Source organism: Mustela lutreola, chromosome 7 (genome assembly GCF_030435805.1).
Source record: "Mustela lutreola isolate mMusLut2 chromosome 7, mMusLut2.pri, whole genome shotgun sequence".
Taxonomy (NCBI): domain Eukaryota; kingdom Metazoa; phylum Chordata; class Mammalia; order Carnivora; family Mustelidae; genus Mustela; species Mustela lutreola.
In genome coordinates this window covers 69,962,595-69,985,775 of record NC_081296.1, presented here as the reverse complement: position 1 = coordinate 69,985,775, position 23,181 = coordinate 69,962,595, and the positions used below count along the sequence as shown (strand labels likewise).

The following is a 23,181-nucleotide window of genomic DNA, read 5'->3' as shown; positions in this document are numbered from 1 at the left end:
AAGCGGGCATGGTAACAGCAGCCATCTCCTAAGGCAGCTGCAAAGACCGAAGAGTGCAAGTGAAATGCTGAACAGGGTGTCAGACACTGAGGGAGCCCTCGGTCAGCACGGACTGGCTTTTCTCCTTTCCTCCCTACCCCTCTCATCTGGTATCTCCACCTGCCGGAGACTTAACACAGCTATTGAAAACTCATCAGCTCCACCACTCGTTGGCTTTTGCTAACTGCTGGGTGTGAAAAGTTTTCTGTACGAGAGGTGTTAGAAATGTGGTGGGGTCTGAGTTCTCTCAGTTTTCCTGTGCTGCAGCTGCCTCTGCCTCCATCACCTGGCAACTTGCATCTGTGGACCCTGGAGGTTTCCCAGGACGCTTGGCACTCTCTCCCGCCGGCTCTGGTGCTTCTTCAGCCTTTGCCTTTCTGGATCCCTCTGTCAGTGACTCAGTTTATTCCCTGGGCCCTCCTCCTGCTCCTTTCATCATTTGTTTATTTTGTCTTTCAATGCCTTCCTGTTCCTTGAAACCCTCTTAAAATCGGTGATCATAAAAATCATTTGAAAATCAAAATGTTTCATTTCAAATGAATTTCTTTTGTAAATTTCTTAGAAAACAATGCTGAAACTCTCAAGGAAGACTGTTTTCATGGTCAGTTTTTGCCTTACTCAAAGTCGTCAGCATGGAATTAAGATGAGCGTTTCTAAATATATAGAGTTTGGAACACAGTCTAAATGGAAATTTTTGTGGCCACACATGGCTTTTTGTAATCTACCAATAGTACATTTCTTAGCTAATATTCTTCACGCATACTCTCAGATCCAGAGTAAATCTCCAGCAGCCATCCCTGTGTAATCTTGCTAAAAATGAATTATTCAAGACAGCTATACCAGGAAATTTAGATTTTAAAGGATATCATACAATGAAACAGAAGTCAGTTAAGTGTCAGTAGTCATTAAATTCTGTTCAAGTGATAACTTTAAAAGCAGATTACTTCTACAGACAAGGGAAAGCAAGGTTATTTCCCTCCCCTGCCTTTGGACCCATTCACCCCAAACTGACAGACAAGGTGTTTGGGAACATAAAAGCTTGTACTTTTTAAAGCTCATCAGTGAACCAAGATACATGGTTTACTGTTTGAAATGCTGTCATGCAGGGTTTTAAAGACTGAAGTTCTAGTTCTTCAGTAGCACATATACTAAAATCAGAACAATGAAGACTGAAGTTTTCTGTGAGACTTCCAAAGTATCTACTTTAATTGGCTTTAGTAAATAAGCTAACGAAACCCTCATTCAGAATGCTCCATCTTTAAAATCGAGGTGGGAGTGTCTGAGGAACAGAGAAAAAGCCATGTGACCACCATATGGAGAACCAGGGGAGAGAAGAAAGCAAGATGAGTGAGAGACTGCCATTCTTTTTTATTATTATTATTTAATTATTTTCATTAACATATAATGTATTATTTGTCCCAGGGCTACAAGTCTGTGAGTTACCAGGCATGCACATTTCACAGCACTCACCATAGCACATACCCTCCCCAGTGTCCATAAGCCAACCACTCTCTCCCTAACCATCTACTTCCCAGCAACCCTCAGTTTGTTTTGTGAGATTAAGAGTCTCTTATGGTTTGTCTCCCTCTCGATCCCAACTTGTTTCATTTTTTCTTTCCCTACCCCCCAAACCCCCGCCCTGCCTCTCAAATTCCTCATATCAGAAAGATCATATGATAATTGTCTTTCTCTGATTGGCTTATTTCGCTCATCATAATACCCTCTACTTCCATTCACATCGTTGCAAATGGCAAGATTTCGTTTCTTTTGATGGCTGCATAGTATTCCATTGTATATATATACCACATCTTCTTTATCCATTCATCTGCTGATAGACATCTAGGTTTTTTCCATAGTTTGGCTATTGTGGACATTGCTGCTATAAACATTTGGGTGCACGTGCCCCTTCGGATCACTACATTTGTAACTTTAGGGTAAATACCCAGCAGTGCGATTGCTGGGTCATAGGGTAGTTCTAGTTTCAACTTTTTTGAGGAAACTTCATGCTGCTTTCCAGAGTGGTTGCACCAGCTTGCATTCCCACCAATAGTGTAGGAGGGTTCCCCTTTCTCCACATCCTCGCCAACATCTGTCATTTCCTGACTTGTTAATTTTAGCCATTCTGACTGGTGTGATATCTTATTGTGGTTCTGATTTATATTTCCCTGATTCCGAGTGATGTTGAGTAATTTTTCATGTGTCTGTTGGCCATCTGGATGTCTTCTTTGCAGAAATATCTCTTTATGTCTTCTGCCCATTTCTTAATTGGAATATTTGTTCTTTGGGTGTTGAGTTTGATAAGTTCTTTATAGATTTTGGATACTAGCCCTTTATCTGATATGTCATTTGCAAATATATTCTCCCATTCTGTCAGTTGTCTTTTGGTTTCATTGACTGTTTCCTTTGCTGTGCAAAAGCTTTTGATCTTGATGAAGTCTCAATAGTTCATTTTGCCCTTGCTTCCCTTGCCTTTGGCGATGTTTCTAGGAAGAAGTTGCTGTGGCTGAAGTCAAAGAGTTTGCTGCCTGTGTTCTCCTGGAGGATTTTGATGGATTCCTGTCTCACATTGAGGTCTTTCATCCATTTGGAGTCCATTTTTGTGTGTGGTGTAAGGAAATGATCCAGTTTCATTCTTCTGCATGTGGATGTCCAGTTTTCCTAACACCATTTGTTGAAGAGATTGTCTTTTTTCCAATGGACATTCCTTCCTGCTTTGTCGGAGATTATTTGATCATAGAGTTGAGGGTCCATTTCTGGGCTCTCTATTCTGTTCCATTCATCTGTGTGTCTGTTTTTCTGCCAGTTCTATACTGTCTTATTGATGACAGCTTTATAATAGAGCTTGAAGTCTGGAATTGTGATGCCACCAACTTTGGCTTTCTTTTTCAGTGTTCCTCTGGCTATTTGGGATCCTTTCTGGTTCCATATAAATTTTAGGATTATTCGTTCCATTTCTTTGAAAAGTTGATGGTATTTTGATAGGGATTGCATTAAATGTGTAGATTGCTTTAGGTAGCATAGACATTTTGACAATGAGCGCAAGACAATGCAACCTCCACTCCCCTGCCTCTTCCCTAAGACTCCCCAGCAGAACTTTGATGCTTTCTTTCATATTTCACATTAATACAGTAGAGACATCCCAAAGGAGAAAAAACAGTGACTCTAAGCCTGAAGTTCTTCATCTGAAAACTGGAGAATATTAGGAATGGCGGGTTCAGAGTCCGCCATCCTGAAATGCATTCCTTTCCTTCCTTTTATTTCCGTGTGTGTGAATAGGTAACTATGACAGGAGAAAACTATTAAAGCACAACTATTTTCAGTCATGCCACAGACTTATACCCACACACATATACACAACTCACCATGCTTTGGGGAGAAGAATTCTGAGGTTGAACGGACCAGTGACGCTGCCTTTGGTGAGATGAGCAGGACACTGAGTAGAGCTGCAGATCTAAAGCAGTCAAGCCTTGGCATGGGGCAGGGGCTTTGGGTCACTGCCAGAGGAAGTGAGACTTAGGAGAGGTTTCAAAGGCAGTTTGGGAAAACCTTTTGCTCTCTGTCATGCTGTGTATCCCCTCTTCCATATCCCTAAGGAATTTTCACAATGGTTGTGTTACACTCCTGTATGTTTGGAGTTGGAGGCACGTGGTTGTGTATACATGAAGTTGGGTGTGTTTTCTTGTATTGGTGTCTTCGTGGTGGGCACAGAATGGGGGTATGGCAGGCATAAAGGGGCTCAGGTTCCAGAACCGTCTTCATTCAGACTGAATGTAACAGGTAAACATCCAGTTCATATATAATTAAATTGTGACTTTCGGAGTAGTAATTTAAATCGGTTCCCTCGTTGCTTATAATTGATTGTGATTTTGGCTTTTGTTTATTACTCTTTCTAGTTCTCTGGATTCAGGGGGAAAAATTATTTTTTTAAAAAAGGGTTAAAAATTTTGGTGAAACAACTTTCTGCTTCCTGCAATAGCCAAGTACTTTCTATTGAACCAACTCTCCACAGACAACTGTAAATGCTGGACAAAATTTTACAAACTGCCTCATGCCACTGGAGCATGATTCAAAAGCAGGCAGAAACAGGAGGGTCAACTCTTAAGGGAAGGAAATAGCGATGGGTGTGCTCCCATTCTTTTATGGCTTTTAGCTTGAGGGCCTGTTGCATCTAGTGTCCTGTAAGGCCACTTAAAGTGCAAAGAAACCCACAGTGTGTATCAAACCCACATAGGTCAGAGTGTAGGACAACCACAACAGCTGAAAAAATGAAGAGGAAAATCCCCAAAGGAGAGAGACGAGGTTGGGGGGGGGCGGAGAGCCCCAAATTCTGTGCATAGATTCTGCCCTCATCTCTGGCTGATACTTAACTGTGGGGCGGGGGGACAGACTCCAAGGAGCCCCCCTAAGCCTACAAGGATCGACACCTCTGGGTAGTTTCTTTCACGTAGCATTTCCTTTTTAAAGTGACGAAAATTAATTCTTAGTTAATTGAACATTTAGTTTGGGAAAATACTTTTCTCCTAAGTACCCGAGACTTTAGGATTTGTCAGCGAAGTGTTCTCAGGAGTGCCGGGTTTTGAGGTTATCATTTCAGAATGAGTTTGTTGAATGCCTTTTTGGTGCATGGCTGTGTGCTGGGGAGATTTAAGTATCATTGAAATTTGACTATGAGACTGTCATTTCAGATATTAGTTGAAATCCACCCCCCGACATGAAACCATAACATCCATGTATGTATGAACCATTTAAATAACGCAAGGCCACGTTCAGTGTCAAAGGGACTGCCATCCACTGAGTGGGACTTTCACCCAGGGAGTGGTATTACTTTCCTAGGATTGCTGTGACAAATAATCACAAACTGCATGGCTCTGAACAACAGGAATTTGTTTGCTTTCTTTCTTTCTTTCTTTCTTTTTTTTTTTTTTTAAAGATTTTATTTATTTGATAGAAAGATCACAAATAGGCAGAGAGGCAGGCAAAGAAGGGGGAAGCAGGCTCCCCGATGAGCAGACTTGAGGTGAGGGACTTGATCCCAGGACCCTGAGATCATGACCTGACCCGAAGGCAGAGGCCTTACCCACTGAGACACCCAGGCGCCCTGGGAATTTGTTTTCTCACAGTTCTGGAGAAGAGAAGTTTGAAATCAGGACATTGGCAGGGCCATACTCCTTCTGAAGGCTCTAGGGAAGAATCCTTCCTGCCTCATCCTAGCTTCTAGTGGTCACTGTGACCCTTAGCATTCCTCTCCCTGTGCCTGCATTCCTCTGGCCTCTGCATTCATCTCTACGTGGCTTTTCCGTCTGCCCATGTCTGTGGCCTCCTCATAAGCACACCACCCATTTGATTCAGGGCTCACCCAAATCTACCCAATCCTCCCCAATCCTCATCTTAATCAGTTACATCTGCTGAAACCTTATTTCCAAGTAGGGTCACATTGTGGTGTTCCAGGCAGACATGAATTGGGGGAGATACTATTCTACCCAGGAAACAAGTGAATAAAAAGTACTGAGAAATATCCAGAACTGCAAGTTCTGGGTCTAATTAATCCCAAATATTAAAGTACTTTCTAGCTTATGGAACACTTATTCATGAAAGTGAACTTCGTGTTATGATCATGAATGCCTAATAACCTGTGGCTCATTTGTATTTTAACTTTTATATATGTTTTCATTGAAAATAAAAATTTCATTTCATTGTAAACATTTAAAATTGAGATACCATGAAGTAATCCTTGCTCTCTCCTGCCCCTTTCCCCAACATTGTTCTAAAAGAGTAAGGATAAATGAATTTTGGGAGAATAGGGTTATAAAAAATCCCTTGGGGTCGGGGGGGGGGGGGGACTGTTTTCTAAAGCAAAGCCATTCCATTAAGCAGACCTAAATTTAGATTGTCAAAGCCCCATAGGCTCTGAAAAGCAAGTTGTTAAAACTCATAATGAGTTCCAGTGTTGCTGCGTTTGGAAATGTCTACATCTTAGCAGTAGCCCTTGTACTAGATTGCTCTAGAAGACGGAGGCAGTAGATGTGAGGGACTCTTGGAAGCTATCATTTCAGATATTAGTTGGAATTCCATATTCTTGACCCTCCTAAATCCTTAAATTGTAAATTCCTAACAGTTGTAGTTTGTAAAAACACATGTGGACAGATCCCTTAATGACAGATCAGAGATGATTAACTTAAAACATTTCATTCAACTCAGAAGAACTAAAGATGAAACATTCCCCCTCCCCGCCCCCCCCCCACCCTATACCAGCAGTCATGGCTTTTTCTAGCAATATTCCTGAGTTAAAGAAAATGCAAATGAACCATTTGAGATCCAACTTGAAGTGAAAACATTTTGCAGCTGTCATATTTAATTTGATGATAGATATGAGTACTAGTAATTGTCTTAATATATTTCTTGAATAAGTATCTCAGAGTTGAGGGGCGCCTCGGTGGCTCAGTTGGTTAAGTGTCTGACTCTTGATTTCGACTCAAATCACGATCTCAGGGTTGTGAGATGGAGCCTGGCATCAGACTCTGAGCTTGGTGTGGCACCTGCTTAAGATTCTCTCTCTCTCTTTGTCCTTCTGCTCCTTTTCCTGTGCGCACAGGCACACTCTCTCTCACTCTCTGAAAAAAAGTTTAAAAAAAAAATAAGGCTCGAATATTGATACACACATGGTTTCTCTGCTTTGCTGATTCAATTCAACTGTGGTACCTACAAGAAAGAAATGTATTCTGACAACATTTTTTTAAAAGACAAGATTTGCCAAAACAGTGTGCTCTAAAAATAAATCAATGTAATGACTGATTTAAGAAATCTTAATTACATTCTTAATTAATTCAGTAGTCAGAGCTTTAACGGAATTAATGACCCATTCACCAAAGTCATCATAATGATGCTCAATTTAGAGTAGCCTTGGGAGGCCTGGATGGCTCAGCCAAACGTCTGCCTTTGGCTCAGGTCATGATCCCAGGGTCCTGGATTGAGTCAGGCTCCCTGCTCAGTGGGGAGCCTGCTTCTCCCTCTGCATATTACTCTCCCTGCTTGTGCTCTCTCTCTTTCTCTCTCTCTCTGACAAATAAAATCTTAAAAAATAAAAATAAATAAAGATAGCCTTTCGGGGCACCTGGGTGGCTCAGTCAGCTAAGCATCTGCCTTCAGCTCAGGTCATGATCTCAGGGTTCTGGGATGGAGCCCCACATCAGGGTCCCTGCTCAGTGGGAAGACTGCTTCTCCCCCTCTCCTCCCCCTGCTTGTGCTTGCTCTCTCTCTCTCTCTCTGTGTCAAATAAATAAAATCTTTAAAAAGAAAATAAATAAAGATAGCCTTTCAGCCTGTTCCCCAGTCTCCTTGCTGAACTGAAATTGTGGAAATTGTCCTCCATTTTCTCATTTACACCCTTCTTCAAATTGATCACTTGACCATCATTTATTCTGCCATCTAAAAATGTATTTAACCCATTACATTTTATCTTCCTTGCCATTCTTTTAGCTTGGGAGTACATCAGACCTCATCAGGAGCGCTTCAGTGATTTTCCAAGTAGTCTTCCTGCTTCTGGTCCTACCATCTTCCAGTCCTACTCCACCAACATGAAATCTATTCAAGTCTTACTTCCCATTGAGAATTTTCCACCACTTGCCATCACCTATTCCAGGCTAGGGACTGGCATTTACGGCCATTCACCCTCTGGTGCTTGTCTGCCTCTCTGTATTGATCTCCTGCAACAGACTTCCTTGTACCAGTGCACTTGGCTGAAATCTCTGCCCTGCTCTGCACGTGCAGTTCCCTCTGCGATGTCCCACTCCTAGGCTGCAAGTTCTCTGCACCGTTCAAAATTCACTTGGTAGGGACACCAGGATGGCTCAGTTGGTTAAGCAGCTGCCTTCAGCTCAGGTCATGATCCCAGCATCCTGGGATCGAGTCCCACATTGGGCTTCTTGCTCAACAGGGAGCCTTCTTCTCCCTCTGCCTCTGCTTGCCTGTGCTCACTTGCCCTCTCTCTCTCTCTCTCTGACAAATAAATAAACCTTTAAAAAAAAAAAAAAACTCACTTTGTAAATCACTTCCTTTCTGGTTGTCTCATTCCACCAGATCTTCCCTGGGCCTTGTACATACACCTCTGTGATGGCATAGATCACTCCATTGGACTTGAGAGAGATTCTCCCTTACCCCAAAATAAGGTTCACCTTTGGTTAATGGAAAAGTGAGGAAATCATCCCATCACTCTTTGTCCCTAGAGCCTCCCTTGTCAAGGAGAATAAGCTTAAGTAATAGGGCCTCAAAAGAATTCTTACTTAGAGTATAGAAAGGACTTGAATCTGCTAAGGTGGCCACTGCGGGGCCCATTCCATTGACTGTCACTCACGCAGTCTGATGTCACACTCTTTTCCGAGTAAGCATCTTTGACTGATTGAAAAAATACAGAAGGCATTCTACCTGAAGAAAAAGACCCACAAGGCCAAATAAACTTGCCAGGGATGCATTGTTTTGCTGAAGCAGCTTTTCTCTTCATGAGCTGGTGATTTTCTCTGGCCTCTGCATGTCATGTTGAAGATTAAGGATAACTAGAATGTACAAAGGAAGAATAAGATCGATACCAGCCTTTGGGGATGGAGAAAGAGGACATAAGATCTCTCCTGTTACACCCAACCAAATCCCCAGTCTGTGGATTTGGGATTGGTTACCAGCCAATCCCTAATCTCTAGGATATAGAAATTTGGAAATGTTCTGAGCCCAACCCCCCCAAAAAAAATCTAAGGAAAAAAATAAAAAGAAATATGGCTTAAATGCACCTTATTTCTCTTTTATCATCTTCAAATGTCTGTGACTGCTACCGGTTTCCTGTTGGTTTTGAGGATTTCTCCTTTTGTGTGCCCTCCTGGAGAAGGCCGGCATCTGTGCTTTTTCCAACGGGAGTGGTTTTCTGATTGTAGTGGGCCAGTAGTGCCCAGTTCTAAGAGATCCAAAGAATTCAGAGGAGAATTCAAGCAGTCGTGTTAACTACACATTTAGCTATATAGCTATAAAGCCAACCCAAACCTACAGAGAAGGATAGAAATTACAGGTTGCTTCCACGGGGACCATATGAGAAAATCTAAGATGGGAGTTTAGCATAATAGAAGAGTGTGAACTCTGGGGCAAGGCAGGCCTGGGTCTGAGTCCCACAAACTAGTCATGTGGTCTTGGACAGTCTTGTAACTCCACCAAGACCTAGTTTCCTCTTTTGTAAAATGGGGTTAATAGAAACGTTCCTCATGGAATTGTTCTTAGCTTTAGAGATAATGTTGGTGGAACGCTTTGCACAGGGTAGGCTCTTAGGAAATGGCAGTTAGGATTTTGGCTTTGTGTTAGGAATGATGTGATGGACTCTGACATCCCACCGGTCCCCCTGGGAGTGCTGTTGGCAGTGGTCCACACCCAGCGACTGCTCGAGGCAGGGGTGTAAAAGGACTGGTTATTTTGGCTCAACTTACAACAACTTTGGAGGGCCATTCTAAATCCAGAACTCCCCACGGATCAGCCAGGTTGACACCAGGCCTGCATCATAGCTCGGCTTCTCCCTCTGCCTATTCCAGCCTCCCTCCACTCTTTTCCATGGGTGTTGATCCCAAGAGCACTTCTGGAACATGTCGTGCGTGCTAAACTTTCTTCGAGTCTCTACTTCCTGAGGAACCTGACCAAGGGCTAAGGCAAGTATCCTCAGATCTCATGTTATGAACCATCCACAGGATCAGCTTCAGGAGCTGAAGCCTGAAGCTGATCCTGTGGCACCTTAGCCAGGTGTCAGGAAAAATTTTAGAAAGACAGGCAAAGCATCAGAAAAACTGTAGGGGAAGGAGGAAGTCCCGAGACATATGGACTTTACCGTAGGAAGGCATTTGATAATTTCCAGAAGTTAGAAACACCCTGAATCTATTCCATCTGAACCCAGCAGCCTGTAAATGTTTTCTATCCTCAAACTCGCTAAAAAGAACTTGGCTATGACATTCACATCAATATAATTAAGCAGATGTAACGATTAGCCTTTTCCCAGTATTGAACTTTAAATTCCCTTTCCAATGGCAAGGACCCAGCTAGAGACCTTCCTGGAAGGAGACCCAGGTTTTCCTTTCTAATGACTGTGGATTAAACACTGATTTTGGAACTGGGCTCTATAGTAGGCTCCTTTCCGGTGCCCAGTGACACTTAGGCTGGGAGTTCCCTCTCCCACTCAAGTACAACCTATGGGAGTTAGAATCAGAAAACTAGATAAAAGGTAATAGCTGGGAGATCAGTCCTGCAATGCGTTTCCAGGGTTAAATGAGACGCAGCTCTGGACAGGGTCCCCAGCTCCAGGAACAGTCTCAGCCCAATATGGTCCTCCTTTGCTCTTCCCTACCCTGATCTCAGTGGCTATTAGGGGTTGACCCAGGAGGGGGAAGCTTTCAGCCTGGTCCTATCATGGAGTAGTGGGCCAATAAATACTTCCTGAGGACCACGTACACGGTACAGAGCTGAGACGGCGAACACTGCGTGCCACGCTCCGTCTCTCCTGGTAATGGGGAGGAATGTGGACCTGAAGGTGAGAAGGGCAGCAGTAGGGCAGGACAGTCATACAAAGTGTGAGTGCCATGAGATGAGAGCAGAGATGACTTTTTTCTAAGTCACTATTTTGTGTCTCTAAGTCCCCCATCTCTGCAACCCTGAGAGTGCTCAAGCAATGCTCAGCCCAAGGGAAGCCCTCAGTAGATCTATGCTGAACTGAGTGTTTGTCCCAGAGGCTTGTCATCCACTGTGTGGTCTGCAAATTACTCAAGATTCAGTTTGCAGCAGATTTTGCAGTGCAAGATTTTCTTCAGCAGCAACATCTCGACCAGTGTTGCCGTGCAGACCTCAGGGACCCTTGGTCTCGGTGTTGGTGGCCTTGCTGTAGGGAGGCACAGAGATGACAGGGGGCTGTCAGAGGCCTCGGGGGTATGCTGGGCTCCGGGCTCCTGCCTCCCCTGCTCTCTCTCCTGCTCTTCAGGCTGAAAAACTGCAGAGGGGAAGCAACATACTTCCAGAAGTCTTGCTTCCTCTGTTTTCTCCTTCACACCACAAGCCCTGGACCGTGTTGTCACCTGATGCCCTGGGGATCTGGTCCTCTCTCAGTGCATGTTAGCAGATACATTTCCAAGCCCGAGAATTATTTATAGACCAAGAGGCACCTGTTGCTGTTCAGCCCCTGAATTATGACATCTGGGAGAACCCTCAGGAAACTAACGAGTTCATGGACCCAGAGGCACTTGCCTCAGCACACCCTTCTCTTCTACCTTAGCCTAGGTTCAGAGGCTCTGCCTCTGGGTAAATTTAGGACAGTGAAGGATGAGGTTGGAAGGGACACTTGGTCAGCTCCTTCCCATCTCTGTCATTCCCTATCCTTTCCTTATTGGACAGTTGAGTTACTCTTATATACAGGGCTGTGCAAATAAAAGAGCCAGACTGTCTCCTGGAATCCCTTGCAAATAGAAATTCAGAAATCCCACTACCACTCTGGTTATAGCCAAGGAAACAGGGGCTTGGAGGGAGTGGGAGGTAGTCTCAGGACCCACCCTGAGAAGATTCTGCACTGGTCTTCACTGGATGAGGCCAGAGATGTGCACTGGATGATCTGATAGGATTTTTCCTTCGCTCACAGCGGAATAGAAAATGCCCAGACTCAGGGGCACCTGGGTGGCTCAGTGGGTTAAAGCCTCTGCCTTCCGCTCAGGTCTTGATCCCAGGGTCCTGGGATGGAGGCCCGCATTGGGCTCTTTGCTCCGCAGGGAGCCTGCTTCCTCCCCTCTCCCTCTGCCTGCCTCTCTGCCTACTTGTGATCTTTGTCTGTCAAATAAATAAATAAAATCTTAAAAAAAAAAAAAATGCCCAGACTCAGAGCAAGATAATAGTTTCACACAATGGCCTTCACTGTCTCAGACCTGCTAGAGGCGGTTTCTGGAATTGAATGAATTCTGTTTAGTTACTTTTTCCATTTACTTTGAGCAACAGCCTCGAGTTTTTTAAATTAATTAAACTAGCGATAAACGCATTAAACCTCTACCTTCTACAGCTACATGTTTAGCTTTTTCTCTGTTGAAATTTTTTATCCTCATTGAAGAGAACATGGGCTTGGAGTGTGATTACTCTGGTCAACGAATAACAGAATCAGAGACTTGGGGCACATAAGGGGATATGGGATCATTTAGACAGAGGGAAACCAAGACTCAGAGAAGAAGATGACTTGCCCAAGAAGGTGCCTTTCCTTTCTCCCATCACTCCGCATCCCCATCTTCCTGATCTATGCTCAACACAGAAGACTTGCCTTCTTGGCATGGAATGACCTCTCCGGGGCACACATTCTATAGCCAGCCATTTCCCCACCCCCGATGGGAGACCGGCTGGATCCTGTCCTGGAAAAGAGAGAGGAGAGGGGAGGCGGGTCACGCACGGAGATAGAAGTCTGACTGAGAAGCCAGAGAGAAGGGAGCAGTAGGCAGAGGTCTGGGGCAGCTCCCAACCCACCTCCTAGATAAGAGACCCTAGAGGCCAGGAGGGAAAAGGTTCTGAAACAGACTCCCTACCAATGACAGCAAAACTGGGGCAGGAAGGAACTTATTCTCTGAATCTGGTTTGAGGGTAACTGCTGGTGTTACTTTGTGATGATCTAGTTCATGGCAAAAGTGCAGTGAGTTTTGAGCTACTTAGCCATAGAAAGTAAATGGTAATTGGGGGCTTGAACTTTCCAGCCGGAATTGGGCAGCTGCCCACTGTCATAAAAGGCAGAATTTGAAAACCTGGCAGGAAGGAGCAGAGCTCTCTGGGGTACTTCCTTTGCAAGCCTAATGCTCTGAAGTCGGTACTGTTGGTGTGTGACACGGTGAGGGCAGAACGCAAGTGAGAACTTGGCTGTCCGAGCTGGGCTGCGGTGGAATTCAAATGTCTGCGTTTCCTCCCTCATCCTTGCGGCTTTGCTCCCAGAGCAGCTCGGGACCAGCGGGTGCTGGACAGGGATGGATCGAGTCTACTGGTCTACAACCAGCAGCAGCATCCCCTGGGAACATTGTTAGAGACGCACATTATAGGGTCTGGCCCAGATCCACCAAACCAGTGGCTCTAGGACAGTGGCCCCGCATTCTGTTTCAACAGTGCTCTGGGTGATGCAGGCTTAAGTTTGAGAACCTGGTCCAGGGCACAGTGTGGTTCTGAATGCATCGCTTGTCAAGGAAACTCTGCTTTGAAGTGAGCTGGCCATCTGCCTCCTGGTTTGCCCCCCGCCCGCATCCCCTCTACCCAGAGGCAGCTGCTGCTGGGAGATCTGGGGTTTATCGTGTTGCTCTCCCAGGCCTCAGCATGTGTACAGTAACTGTCTCTCTGCTGTCTGTTTGGCCCCTGTCTCCGTCCTCTCCCATGACTCTCAGTTGTGTTGTGCCAGCGAGATTGTTTCCACTTCATGCTAGGAAGGGAGGCACTCAGACAGGTGGGCCCCCCCTGCAGGACCACAGACCACGGACAGGCCCTGGCACGTGGCCTCAGAGCTCTCATTGCTCCAGTGAGGGGTTTTCCAAGGGGGACCCTGGCCATCCTCAAGAGAGGCAATGAGCATACCCTGTCTGTCCCAGCTGCAAGTACCAGTAGCTTTGAGTGTTAGAATGAGCTCTGGCGAACACAGGGCTCCAATCAGAGAGCTGTGGGCTCTGCTTGTCCAACCTTCCCCTTTTATGTGCCAGGCAGTCCCCTGAGGATTCCGCCAGGAAGAGTCTGAGACAAGAGTTAGCTCCCCTGGCTTTAACACCGGAGAGAACCAGTTATGTTTTTTGAGACAGATAGAGGCTCTGGGTTAATTTAATGAAATGCCTTTTGCCAAATGTTTTTCTCTTTTTATTCTAATTAATGCCAAGGCATTAAAGGGGACAGTGGCTGTTGGAATTGTGTTGTATCTCATCCCCTACCACTCTCAGCTCCTCCTTTCCAAGCATTAGGAATGTGTCAAGAGCCGGTCATAAGCTCTGCCTTTGTCTCCATGGCACTGAGTAGAAGCTGTCAGGCCCCTGGGGGATTTGGGTTGATGGCATATATTTGATATTTTCTACTCTTCTTCCAACCTAGTCTTAGGGAAATAGCTTTGGAGTATGGAGAAGACACAAATCCGTGCTTTGAGAGCCTTGTGGGGCAGACTTCCAGAATGGTGGCCATCCCCATCAGTCAGGGTACATTCCATGGCCAGAAACCACCGGAGTGTTCCTCTCTTCTGTATTCTGTTCCGTGAGTGCAGTGGATCATTGCTAAGACCTCGTCATGTTCAAGTTCATTCAGCCTAAAGAAAAAACACATCACAGGAAGCAGAGGAATTTGGTAGAAAAAATACACAGGGTTTTTATGTATATCTTGTCTCTTATTTTAAGCCTCACAATAATCCTTGTTTCATAGATAAAGAAATGGAAGTTCGGAGAGATCAGGGGACAGGCCTGAGGTCACAAGCTGAGAAGCAACAGAGCAGGGCCCTGACTCCAAGCCTGGGGCTCGTCCCCAAGTGCCTCCATCTTCCCAGAGTCTTCCCCCTCTCTGCTCCCTTTGCCTCCATCTTGGCTTCTAGGGAACATGAGTGAGCTGAGAGAATAGTTGAAAAGGAGACTGCACTAGGACTCAAAAATCCTGGCCTCTTTCATTTACAGGCTGTGTGCATCTCAGAATCCATGTGTTTGTTGGTACAGGCAAATAAACAGTTTTCTGCTGAGAGGGAGGGAAATTGAAGGAATAGCTACAGGGTTAGGAGAACCAGTTAGACTGCTGAGCTGGCCATATTGCTGACCCTGGCCACCAGCCCCTCCCTACAGCCCCAGAAATGCCCAGATTTGTCAAATAGCATGTGCCTTTGCCCTTTGCAAAAGAGAAGGAGCAGGGAGGCAATAAAATAAGTTGTTAGTCTATCTTTAGGGTTGGGGGCAAGGAGAGGTCTGTCTGCCCGAAAATGCTGGGCTTCCTTTATGATTGATCTGAAGCAACATTTTATGAGAGGCACGAAGTGTGTGTGTCAGAGACAATATGAGCTTCACAGAGTACAAAAATACAAAGTACTGAGTTTTCCCTAAACAAGCCTGGCTGAGTTTTCAGTAATTCTGCAGCTGTGATATGACTAGTCCACTGAGATATTCAGTGCTGGCTGGAAAAATACAACAGAAATGCACTCCGTCGAGAGCAAGAAACAGGGAGACTTTTAAGAGTCCCATGACTTATGAGACCGGCCTCGGTCTGGGAAAGATAGACAAATTTGCTTTTTTTCAGGCCCAGCTCTGAGTTTTTTCCTTCCCAGGAACTTCACTGGGCCCACGGAACCCGCAGAGGCATGAAGGTGCCTTGCCCCTTGCGGCATCACCACTGGTACCTCATGGGAAGTCCGGCCTTCCCATGAGCCCCACTCTTCTGGACTGGACAGCAGCAGCTTTGAAGGCTCTGCTCAGAGGGTCTTAATTGATCTTGTTGAGTCTGGTTTGGCCGTCTGCGCTGATTGAGCACTCATCCTCCCTCCCATGACATTCGCTTGCACACAGTGACCTCTGTGCTCCAGACTGAATGTGCCCCCCCCCCCCCCCCGCCCCACAAGCCATACCATGTGGCACTGAGCTCAGCTGTTTTCTGACCCCAGCAAGGACTGCCAGTAGGACTCCCTGAGGCACCATGCTTGGGATCTGAACCTACAGATATCTCTTTGTATCATAAAAATCACCCCCACTCCCTCAGTTTCCATGCCAAATCGGGGGAGGTGGTGTTGGGGGAGGAAGTTGCTATCTTTAGTAAGACCAGTGGCTGCAGGAGTCTGCAGGTGAGCTCTGTTCTCTCCTTCTGAAGTCTGACTTCTCTCCACTTGGGATCTGGCCACTCCCCCGGGGCCCCATCGCCACCTGGTTCCCCTGGCCGCATGGCTCCTGACCCTATGGCCTGGATCTCTAGTACCTGCCTGGACCCTATCCTTCCCGGCCTCCCTGCCAAGTCCAGGCTTCTGTCTCCTCTAGATTAAGGAGCCGAGAGCATGCCTGGTCAGGCTCACCTATGACTCTGCTGCATCTGGGGGGACCTGCTGCAAAGACAGTATGGCTGCTTTGCTCCCAGGAATGAGCTACTCCATCTTCTCCCAGAGGGAGCTTGGCGGCTCTTCTAGCTGCAGCCTCAGCAGTTCCTGGACAGATTTTGTGGGTTTACGACTAAGCAAGAAAAGTGGACTCCTGAGCCAGGAGCTCAGCAAGAGTTCCGTCCCTTCAAAGAAAAATGTAAATGAGTGTGGAAGGTGCTGAGGTTAAGAAATCTGACCCCCCCATCCCCACCGCTATTGGCACACAGGCCCCTTCTCCTTCTGCCTGAGAAAGCTGGGCTGGATGTACCGCTGCCTGGACATTGATTCACACTTCCTGGCTCAGCTTATTCATGCCATGGCCCCGAGAAGAGGAGCTACATGGCCGTTTCTCTGGGATGTTCAAGTGCATTTCCCCTCCTCTGCTCCTGAACCTGGCAGCCATGGGCGAACACATGCGTTCAGAGGACACTGACAAAGAAGGCAGGCTTTCTCTGGCCTGTAAGACATTTAAATATAAAGCTGAGCCAGAACAGAGGCTGGGATGACATCCCACCCCTGCGGCCACATCCTTCCCTGCCAGGTCCCTGAGGAGATTGGTCTAGCCCTTGCCCTCTCCTCTAGGCACCCCCTCCTTGCCGCGACATCCTGACACCCCCCGGGCTCTTGTGCTCTTAGACTGCAGGTGCCCACTGCCTACTACCCTCCCTCTCACGTCCGCCTTCTCTAAGGGCCCATGAAACTGTGGCCGTTTCCTCTTTAACAGCACGTAGCCCAAGGACCAGGAAAGTTGTGATCGCTCTTGGCCTCTTCAAGACTCACGTAGTTTTCACTTAAAATCTGCCTACCTCACGGGCAAGCTAATTAAATGAGGCGAGACCTAATGAGTGGGGACCTTTCTACACATGAGCTGCTCTGATCAGGATGGGCGGTGCCAGAGTCCCTGGGACTGACCCCAGGATGGGCTAAAATAAAGCTGCTCTCCTGGCCAGTGTTACTGATTATGAGGCAGAAAATGCAATTAACCTTGAATAGCTTAGGTCACTAAACTATTGTTTATTGTTTATGCCTGCTTACTGCTTACTGCCTCAGTCTCTTCCCTAAACAATAGAGAACCAGAGCCTGGAGCTCCAGGGAGGAGTGAGAATATGAATTCTCCCAACCTCAGAGTTGCAGAGTGAGTCTAAGGAGTCCGTCCATCGCCCTACACACCATACAGAGAGAGTAAATGCGTTGCATGTAGATGCACTATTATTTTCAAATACTACTAGGTAATATTTTCCAATAGGTCCTATTGTGGTTCACAAAATATAAGTTTATTTTTTAAGTGGATGCTTAGTAAGTTATTTCGACCCAGGGATATCTTTGGCAAGAAAATAACCTCAGAGGGTTCACTGGATTCGGGTGCTCTGCCACAGCTCACTCGTCCTGAAGATAAGCATCCTCAGGCTTGGAACCCTGACCTGGTGACGAAACAGTAGTCACCTGTCAACCCAAGTGCCCGTCTCTCCAGAGGAATCAGTGGCACAACACTTAGCACACAACACAGGGTTTAACGTGTGGCGTCAGAGCAACTGTAGACAATGGGAAAAGAAGACAGTACATCCCACTGAAAGACAAGATTCGGCTGCCACAGAATATTCCAGAAAGCCCTAGACGTAGTGCAGGGAGACCATGGATAGAGAATCCTTGGACACTGCCGGCTGGCTTCTGAAAGTACGAGGACAGGAAGTTTAAAATTCCTGAACTTGTCCCTGCCAATGGCTTCTTGTAGGGAGGCTGCTGTGATGGTTCGGCTGACTGATACACCCCCTCCCCACCCCACCCGGGCCCTAAGGCTGCCTCAGGCCTCTCCACCAGCCCCTGGCAAGAGTGGGTTGCAACCCTCTGTGAAGGGTGCCGCGGCAGTGCCCTGAGTTGATTCTGCCTTTGTGTTTCTGCTTGGAATTTAAACTTGATGGACTTATGCCATAAGGAGGGACTCTCTTTCTGCCTCTCTCCTCATTCCCCTCACCTCCCACCCAGCCAGAGAAACAGCAAATAAAGATGCTTCTCTTCATTAGTCTCTTCAGAGCCTTGGAGCTCAAAACCATGCCTCTACCACCAGTAGATGGACCTGAGGGAACTATGACTTCATGGTGGGGAGCATCAGTTCCACCAGATGCTGAAAAGTAGCAAGAAAAAGATCCTTTTCTATTGATATAAGGGGAGTATAATGGATTTTTTTTTTTTCTCATAACAATCTGATGAGAAAAGCCATGTTTGCTTTTTCTTCCTGTGAAGTGGGAGAACTCTGAGTTTGGATCTATCGAATATAAAGTTCTCGCCAGCTCAGGTCCCTATGAGTGTATCCGAGCTGCTAGCTCCTGGAAATGAGAAGTATTTTTATGGAATATATTCATATTTTTATTCATAAAAAATATTTTTATGGAAGACATGATTCTCATTAAAAGTTCTTGTGATTTCTCTCCCACGAGCACATATTCCCCATGGCTACCCCAGGCTCCTGCTAATACAGTTGTTGTAGGGATGGAAGTGAACTACGTCAGCCATGAAAACTCACCCTACTGATCACCATGAAGTAGCCCCCTCGATACAAGGCAACATTTTTAGAGAAAAATATTCACAATACGCAACTAGTTCTTAATATTCCAGTCCAGTAGCTGGGGGGGAGATAATAATATAGGACATGCTGCATGGGATAGAGTTAAACATATTTCCTCTGCTCCCGGAAGAACCTTATAGAAGAGTTTAAGCTCTTCCCACACTCTGGGGTATCAGTGAGGAAATAGTTGGCAGTCCCTGACCAAAGAGACAGTTGTTGATGGAATCTTTTGCAAAACCTGCCCAGAAGTCCCTGCGTGGTTTGTAACAAGTCTGCCCCCGAGAGTAGCTCTTTCTGGTGGGAGATCAAAGGGTGTAAGGATGGGGCAGCTGCCTTGGGGTCGTGCTGAGAGGGAGCGTGGGGCCAGCAAGAGAGGAAGGCAGGTGCCCTCATGGCATTGCTTCCCTTACTTGAGCTGCCTACTCACTCATCCTTCCAATCCTGCAAGGATAAGCTTCTTAAGATATTTGCTGAGAGATCAGCTGTCCTGCCCTAGTTCTCCTTGGAAAGTATAGGGTGAGCCAGCCGACAGGGAAGTGGTGAGGTGTAAAGCCTTTTGTGGAGGTCAGAAAGGTCTGCCCATTCTTGGAGCAGCACCAGGCCCCTAGGGCTTCATGAGGGTGAGATACGTTGGATTTTAGAAGTCAGCCTTGCTTTTGGATGCAAATGAGACACAGTCCCCCCCAGAGGTGATCATCTCCACTGAGCTGCAGAGACCACAGGGGACAGGCCCAGAGACTGCCGTCTTACAGGGCTCCAGATAACTCGGACGGCTTTCCACAAGCCACCCTCCTCCCAGCTCATCCCAAATACCGATGCTGGTCTCTGAAGGAGACGATAAAGGTTTAGAAATGGCCTAATTTCCTAATTTATGAAAACTTTTAGCCAACCCTCCACCTTCTATCCCTTCAGTCGTTTGCTTATTCAGTGACTAATTGTTGAGGACCCAGCTGCGGTAGGCCAGGACCCGTGCTAAGTGCTGTGGAAGGGCTCCTGCCTTCATGAAAATTACAGTCTAGAAAGGGAGCCGGCAGGAAAAAAACCCAAGTAAACAAATCAACAAGATAACTACAGACCGTTGTAAGTCTCAGGAAGGGAATAAACAGGATAAACGGATCATAATTGGGAGGGGCCCTTCTGTAGGGGAAAGACCTCTGCAGAGAGGACATTTGAGCTGAGACCTCTAGAGAAGGCGTGCCCCGCCCCCCGAAGAGCTGGAGGAGGGGTGGTTCAGGCAGAAGGCGTACACAGACCCCAGGAGCCAAAAGCTTTGAGGCATGAGGGAGAGATGCCATGGCGAGGGAGTCGAGGGAGTCGTGAGGATAACGATTTGGGAGGAGTTCGTGGGAGGCATGAGCTAGGGTGTGTAGAGCCTTGGAGGCCATGGTTGGAATTTAGGTTTTATTCTGAAAGCCATGGGAAGCCATTGACAGTCTTACGCAAGAGCGGTAACCTAATTAAAGATCACTGTGTGCTCATGGCCACATTGTTTGTAATAGCAGATTAGAAAGGCGTTCCCTGAATACGGAGCTGGGTAAGTAGTGTGGGTTCATCCTATTGTCTGCAGCTTTTAAAAACCATGCGGCCTGTCTGTATGTACTGCCAGGGAAGGATTTGCAAGGGATGCTAAGGAGGAAAAAAAAACAAGAAATAGAATACAGCATAACTATGTTGCCACTGTATTTTAAAAAGTGATTTATCTGTAAATAGGCTTGCTCGTGTATACAGTCCCACATTAGGGATCCACAAGGAGCTGGTCATGGGTTGCTTCTGGGAAGGGGAACTGAGGCACAGGGTGACCAGGGTGGAAGGGAGACTACTCTTTGTAGTGTATCCTTTCGTACGTTCGAATACATCCGTATGCCTGTGTTATATATTCAGCAATAAAATGCCCCATGTCTAAATTGTGGTCACGTTGTTTGCTGTGGGGACAGAGGGTGTTGAGAGATGGTGGTGTCTTGACCTTGGGGTTGGTAATGGGGACGGAGACAAGTGGGTGGATTCAGGATCTACGTTAGAGGCAGGGCCTGCTGGCCTCGGTGTGTCCCACACTGACTTGCCCCGCTCCTGTGAGTTCTGGAAAGCTTCATGCATTTGAGATTGGAACTGGGCTACCTGACTCTCCTCTGACTTCTGTGACATCTTTGTGGAATGAAGCATTCTTGGGCTCCTTCTAGGTGCAAAAAGCCTCGGAACTCGAGACTGTCTAATGCATTACAGTATGGAGGATGCGGTTATAGACATGTGCCCTCTTCATACCCTCATCCAACTTAAGATTTTTTTAAGTAATCTCTAGTCCCAGTGTGGGGCTTGAACTCACGACCCTGAGATCAAGAGACTCGTGTTCTACCGACTGAGCCAGCCAGGCGCCCCTGAATGATTTTTAATGGCAACCAAAACAGAGTTACACTGAAGAAGCCCTATCGTTTTCTCAATGAAGCTTGCTTGCTTTGCAGAGAGATGCCAAAGGCCAGTACCTGTTTGACCTTCTTTGCCACCACCTGAACCTTCTCGAGAAAGACTACTTTGGGATCCGCTTTGTGGACCCAGATAAGCAGCGGGTAAGTCAATATTCAAAGCACACATGGAGAAGACGGTTGGTCAGTAGCCTGAGGCCTTGAACTGCCATGCACACTCTTGAGTTTAGCCTCAGGTATCAGGGGCCACCGGGGTCCTGCAGTTGGGTGTCACCTCTTCATATCACGTAATGAGATCAGGAAGCCACCTTGGCAGAGCTCAGCTAGTGTGGCCTGTCGTTTCACAGATGCTGAGATGGCAGCTTGGAGGGCTGATGTGATCTGCCCAAAGCTGGCCAGCTGGCGGCTGAGTGGCGGGGCTGGCATTCTTGTCTTTGAGCACAGGTCACAGGCTAAGCTTCTCGCATCTGCTTTCTAATAAATGAGCTGAAGCACACAGTTCTGGTTACGAAGGGCCTCACCTTTCCCCAGTTTGGGCAGCACAGAGATAGAGCCCAACTGACATAGGCCTCTGAGCACCCTGCCAATGCTGTGGTTCTTGTTCTGCTCTACAGGCACAGGGCTCCTTCCAGACAGAGATGAGAACAGGTCCATCACCCCCAGGCCCCAGCCTCCCCCTCAGCTTCCTCTCCCCTGACCTGTTTCCTCCCTGCTGTGGCTCTCCAGATGTCGTCCATCTCTCTTTCCAGAGCCTGAACTGCCCTTTGCCCGATGAAGTCTCCATGGTCTTGACATATGCACTTTCCTCAGCTCTGGAACGGAGTATAAGACCCCAAAAGAGCCATGACACCAAGAAGCCACATGTCCTCACATGGTATAGGTGTCCATTTACGCTTTTTACAAGAGAGTTTCTTATTGTTTATTTTTTTGGTCTGAGCTGTTTCTTAAGAAGGCAGGCTGGTTACCCCAAGTTCTCTCCATCTCCTAAAGAGAGTGGCTTATGAAGAACAAGGGACAAAACATATCATTATTTTCTAGTTAGGTCAAAATGTGCTTGAGAAGAGTAAGAGAGTACATGGAGGGGATCAAGATCAAAAGCAGGAGGAGATAGAAAACTAGAAGGAAATGGGGAAAAGGAGAAAGAAACATGTACAGAGTGGCTACCATGTGCCGAACGGTGCACTGAGCACAAACCTAGTTTTTCAGGTTTGTGACGTCTTTGAGCCCATGTATGTTGAGCCCTGAGTTGTATCAGGCACGAAGCTAAAAGTTTCACATCTGTTCCTTAATCCTTACACAAATGAGATGAGTCAAATAGCAAGTCAAATAGCCATTCTCTGGATGAGGAAATAAAATCTCAGGTTAAGTAGTCACTTGCCCAAGGCATATGGCCTGCCAGTCTCCAACTCGGAGCTATCTCATGCCAGACTCTGTGTGGGTCCTAAGGTTCCAGCTGAATTCATACCTCAGTTTCTGAAGCTGTGTCACTGTACTGAGGGTTTAAGGAAAGTGGAGGGACTTGGAAAGGTGCTTCAGAATTGTGGGGAAATTGTCACCCTAGATCTATCTACTCGTGGTAGAGATGGAGTGGATGAGCTCCCCGCTCCCTTAGGTTCCCCTGAGGCACCAGAACCCAAGCTCACATCCGCCCCCTTACTGCCTGCCCCATGGGGTCTGGGAACTCGCCCAGTCCTTCCTGGAGGAGTGGCCCTCTCTCCCCTCTCCCCTGTTGCTGGCTCAGGCCCAAGGCCCCACCCTGCTCTCAGCCTCTCCTTTCAAACTGGAGGCACCCTTTCCAGCCTCCAGAGCCTCCAGATCGTGCCCCATTGGCCCAGTGGCCTAAATACAGATGGAAACTCCCCTCTTTCTTTCTTTTTCTCTTGACCCTTCATCCCCAGTCTCGTGTTATCAGTCTGCTAGTGATTGTGAGACCCAGATTCAGCCAGACCACCGTAAAAGGTAACTGTGGCCATCACTTTCCTTTTGGGATCCTGATTTCTCTCGATTTCTCTGTCAGATCCTTAAAATCTCCTGGACAAGCTGTGACAGCTGTCCCCTCCCCTCACACCCCT

At 46.7% G+C, this 23,181-nt stretch overlaps 1 protein-coding gene across 5 annotated transcripts in view; it reads left to right on the top strand.

The window, feature by feature from the left end:
* Window positions 1–23,181, top strand: part of FRMD5 (FERM domain containing 5) — a 316,635-nt gene that overhangs the window by 250,527 nt on the left and 42,927 nt on the right. For all 5 annotated transcript variants that reach the window (XM_059181392.1, XM_059181391.1, XM_059181390.1 and 2 more), the window contains exon 2: window positions 21,149–21,253. In XM_059181392.1, coding sequence (XP_059037375.1) covers window positions 21,149–21,253 — 105 coding nt within the window. The remainder of the gene's footprint in view (window positions 1–21,148; window positions 21,254–23,181) is intronic.